The 4,576-nt window shown below is 42.7% G+C and overlaps 2 protein-coding genes across 2 annotated transcripts; both read right to left on the bottom strand.

Annotated features, from left to right (window-relative positions):
• Window positions 1–395: 395 nt before the first annotated feature.
• Window positions 396–3,164, bottom strand: LOC125593396. Its single transcript, XM_048769962.1, has 5 exons — window positions 2,571–3,164; window positions 2,355–2,486; window positions 1,325–1,851; window positions 1,158–1,242; window positions 396–1,076 (listed from the first exon to the last, which is right to left on the bottom strand). The coding sequence occupies exons 1-5, from the start codon at window positions 3,162–3,164 to the stop codon at window positions 411–413; spliced, it is 2,004 nt and encodes a 667-aa protein (XP_048625919.1). The 3' UTR covers window positions 396–410.
• A 32-nt stretch (window positions 3,165–3,196) lies between these two features.
• Window positions 3,197–4,576, bottom strand: LOC125592467. Its single transcript, XM_048767654.1, has 3 exons — window positions 4,456–4,576; window positions 3,348–4,357; window positions 3,197–3,232 (listed from the first exon to the last, which is right to left on the bottom strand). Exons 1-3 carry the CDS (start codon window positions 4,574–4,576, stop codon window positions 3,197–3,199), a joined length of 1,167 nt encoding a protein of 388 aa, XP_048623611.1.

The raw sequence follows: 4,576 nt of genomic DNA, 5'->3' as shown, positions 1-4,576 counted from the left end.
CCTCCCACATTTTGTACCTAACACACTCAGAGAAATAGTTATTGCAATCAATTTTTAAATTTTACACTAATACTTATTAAATGAAACAGTAAAAACACCAACTACTTCTCAAATTGTTTTCCTTTGAAACAAATAACTAACACACTATGGTGAGATCTTGCATGGATATTATACTCTAATAACCCTAAACTCTAAACATGCAACACTAAACCCTAAACACTAAACCCTAAACCCTAAACCCTAAACCCTAAACCCTAAACCCTAAACCCTAAATATATAAGAAATACGATATAAAACCTTCAAAGATAAACTGATATGTTTCAATTATAGTGTCTGGATGAATGAAAAGATACAATAACCGTTAACAATTCGGTTTAACAAACGAAATGAAGCAGGCAGTATACACGTCTTCAACCATCGTTTTGAACTTTTGCGTTTCCAATAAATTCTTCATAGGTATCCATCGCGTATTTTTGACGAAATATGTCCACCTTTTTTTCATCGATCTGCCCCATATCCTCATAGGAGTATCCCGCTGCATGCATTTCCAGAAATTTGACCGCGCATGGTCCACAGTCGCCAGACCTTTCGTTGAAGTAAATATTGTCTGGACGCACCCATGAAAATGCTTGGTCTTCTTCAGGATGACTACTATCGGAAGGAGGCGAAAACGCAGCTAAGACATGAGGCAATGCGCGTAGAAGATAAGCCATGTGCTTGTTCACCTCATTATCGGACTCATTAAGGGGAATGTTGCAGTCCAAAATCTCCACTTGTCTGCATGTCAAGTTGATCACAAGACCAACCCAATGATCTTTTCCCCACATCATTGGGGCGTACACCCTGTCCACATCAACCAACAACACCTTCTTGTCATTCCGACGCGGCGTTTTTCCGGTGAAACTGAAACTGACAAGCCCTCCCCAGTTGAATCCCAATTTATCTGAGGCCTTCTCGAACTCTGCGAACTTTGATATGATGCCCGCAATACTGAAGTAGTCTACAAATCTGCACCTCCGACTCAGATAATTGCGTCCATGTCGCCTTACTAGCATACTAATTAGCACAGAAATGTGCTGAAAAATATGTACAAACCATTAGAAAAATATGTACAAACCACTTGAATAAAACGGATTAAGTTCTGATGAATTGAATACCTCGGTACTGACCCAATTTGTTGGCCGCGCCAACGACAGGAAGAACTTATTTGAGACATGGATCCCAATAACAATTTCGAATTCCCTGAAATTTGAAAACAAACCAAAAGTCAATATTAAACATTTGACAGTCCAAGAAATTTATACAGTATATCCAAACAACTTACTGTGCCGGTTTCTCGCGGAGAATTGACTGAAACTCTTGAAACTGCGCTTTCTCCAAGTCTGCTAAGGGCGTATATTTGGGTTTCTTGCAGCTTTGGAAAAGCTTCTTCAATCTCTTGTCTGGGGTGTACACTCCTCCAATCTTTGTTGAACGTCTCGGAATACGCTTCGTCTGGAGGTCATCTTTTTTGGTTGAGCTTATTGGAATACATTTCCCTTCTAGCTCTGCTTTTTTTAATGACCTAGTCAGATATCGACTCAGCTTCGAATTCCCAACGTCTGGTGTGCGAGATTCAGTCATCGGATCATCCTCTGGCGGTGTCTTGTAATCTTCAGAATTTGTCGGTGACGCTTTACCACCTTGTTCCTCCGGCGGAAGGACGTAAGATTCAGGATGAGACCAAACGGTAAGCATCCTACAAGTGTTCTCCTGTGGATCTTTATAGACATTGTCACTCCGTGTCCCCTTTTCAACCTCTTCTGCTAACAAATTTAGCCCTGATATTGGAGACTCATCTCCCCCCTCGCCCTGACAACGTTCAGATATAGCTCATTCAAATACTTCGATTCAGATGTAGTTTAACATTAAAATACCTAATCAACATAATCTGTACACCTGGCAAAATTATCTGAACACTTGACTAACTAATATGAATACCTCTGATCTCTCACCTGAAAACTATCAAACAGATCAGTATACCTGACTACTTAAGCTGAACACCTCTTAAATTAACCTGAATACCAGACCAAACAAATGAGTATTCCTGTAAACCTCATAAATTAACATGAATACCTGAACTATTAACCAGAATACCAGACCAAACAAATCAGTATTCCTGTACACCTCAAAAATTAACCTGAATACCTTAACTAAATAACCTGAATACCTGACCAAACAAATCAGTATTCCTGTACACCTCACTAACTAAAACGAACAACTGATAATCTACGCTGAATACCTGGCCAAACCAAGCTGAACAGCAAAACATAATATATCTAGAGCCTATAAATTCATTGTTATAATCTATTTACCTCCAACGGTTCCGGGAGAGTCGGTTTTGCTGGCTTTGATACAATTTCTGGTCCAATCGGCGTTGAAACATCGACTTCTGGAATGTTTGCCGACTTCGAGAAAGAGGGGCCTTCGCCCGCCATTGAATCTACCTACACGTTGAATTTTCCTCAAAAAAGTTAGACCGGGATTCAGGCATTGTTTATCATTAAAAATTGTAGGAGCAGTTTGATTACCTTTTCCCAGAAGCGAGCATTTGGCGTACGGCCATCACAATGATTATCATGCATTCTCATCGTCTCATCGTCGCTAAACCCATCGCCGTTGTTCTTCTTGTGTTTCTTACTATCAGACCAAAATATTTCAGCTTCATCATTACCATCACCACTGAACGGACGTCGCTTCTTTGGACCTTCCATGCCGGTAGGGTCAGCGTGACTGTTGTCTCTGTTTGTTTTACCGGCTGCTGTGTTTTGCGGAACCGTGAACGAGCCTCCCCTATCATGATGCAACCAGTCAAAAATCTCGTTCCGCAATTTACCCAACTGGGTTTTCAGTTCAACTCGTATCCACTCTTTCAGCTCTTGCTCCTTATCTGATAAGTTTCCTGGTTCAGCCTGTTTACATATCCCACGACGAGGTCGAATAGGACGCTGAGGCGCCTGAGTCGAACTTCCAGGTTCATCACATGCTTTCCCAAACCGCCTAGACGGCTTTTGACACTTCTTTTTGACACCAACACCTTCAGCCTTTTCGGCTGGCTTCAGAGGTGGAAGGGATGAATCACCTCCTCTAAAGTCTGTTGCTTTGAACTCGTGCCCTTCCCGCATTCGACGAACTAAGTTATCTATTTGGGGATCGATTACTTCTTTCTTCCACTTTGGATCCCCACCTTCATCTGGGATTGAATACGTAACAATAACCTCAAACAAAGAACACAAACATTCATAAGTACACAAAGTTTGAGCGTCTTAACTTCTGTTTTGCAAATAAGATAGACAACAACATTGTACCTCAGTTTGGGTTTCCACCAGAAGTATGTCTTCAAAATTCAGAAGTGCATTTGTTGAGTCGCATCCTTCTGGTTCTTGCAAGAAAGAAGTGGTTTTATTAGGTTCGGGAATTTTCTCAAGCAATGAGGGGATAGCTTTAAAAGCAAAAAGTTGCAGCGCCAGAGGGAACCCATAACACGCTGTTGACTGCTGTTTCAAACGAAGGCGCATGACCGCAAGGGATTTATCCATTTTAGAAGGATCAGAAGGTTGAGGTGGTGTCAATCTAGACAGAGTGCTGACGAATGCCTCTCCCCCCCATGGATATTGAAGAAATGATCTGGTGTCTTCCAGCATCTCGACGTAAGCAGGCGTCACACGAAGAAGTTTGTGACCACAAACCAGGAGCCCATCTACAAGCGCAATGAGAGCTAGTGGCAACCGCTTCCACTCAGGAAGACTAGGCTGTTCAAGCATACGAAGAACATCTGGTACAGTCACGTCTTCATCTTCAGTTTCAAACAACTCTTTCCACATACGTCCAGGTGTGGCATCGATAGATTCTGACCCGTTTCCAACTTTTTCCCTTTCAGGCTCGCATTTCAGCCCCGTGATGTCTCCGAACTCACGCAGAGAAAAGCGTAGTGGCTTGTCTGCAAACAAGAACCAGAGCTCATATAGGCGCATCGTAACCAGCTGACGGCTGAGGAGAGAATGTACAAGTTTCGCAGAGTTTGAGCAGCGCGATACAGGTAAGTGGAACAGAGCTCCAAACTGACTTCCTAGCAGACAATTCATTTCAGGGGAGCCTCTTAGCAACTTCACTAACGATCCAATGATACTCGCCTTTGAATAGATGTTCAGTCGAGGTTTGCCAGGATAGCAATTACGTGCGAACAGTCTTTCCGGGAAAGTCGGCGTGGTGACAATAAATTCCGGCTCGGTGGATGCAGCTTCGTCTTGTTCAGTGGATGCAGCTTCTTCTTGGTCGGTGGATGCAGGTTCCTCTAGTTCGGACTCCGTGCTAGATACTGAAATACAATGACCAAATCCAGACATTTACCCAACGCTTTATTTTTAAAAACTTTTTCCAAAGAATTTCACAGCGAAGCTTAGCGAAAGGAGATACCTGCATAACGAGACGCAGTTTTGCCTAGTCGGGGAATTTTCTTGGGATTTGCTTCTCTATCACTGGCGCATTGACTACGAGTCACCCTCCTCGAGGGCGTTACGCTAGAGGGGGATACCAT

Source organism: Brassica napus, chromosome C9 (assembly GCF_020379485.1).
Source record: "Brassica napus cultivar Da-Ae chromosome C9, Da-Ae, whole genome shotgun sequence".
NCBI classification, from domain to species: domain Eukaryota; kingdom Viridiplantae; phylum Streptophyta; class Magnoliopsida; order Brassicales; family Brassicaceae; genus Brassica; species Brassica napus.
This window is presented reverse-complemented; position numbering and strand designations above follow the sequence as displayed.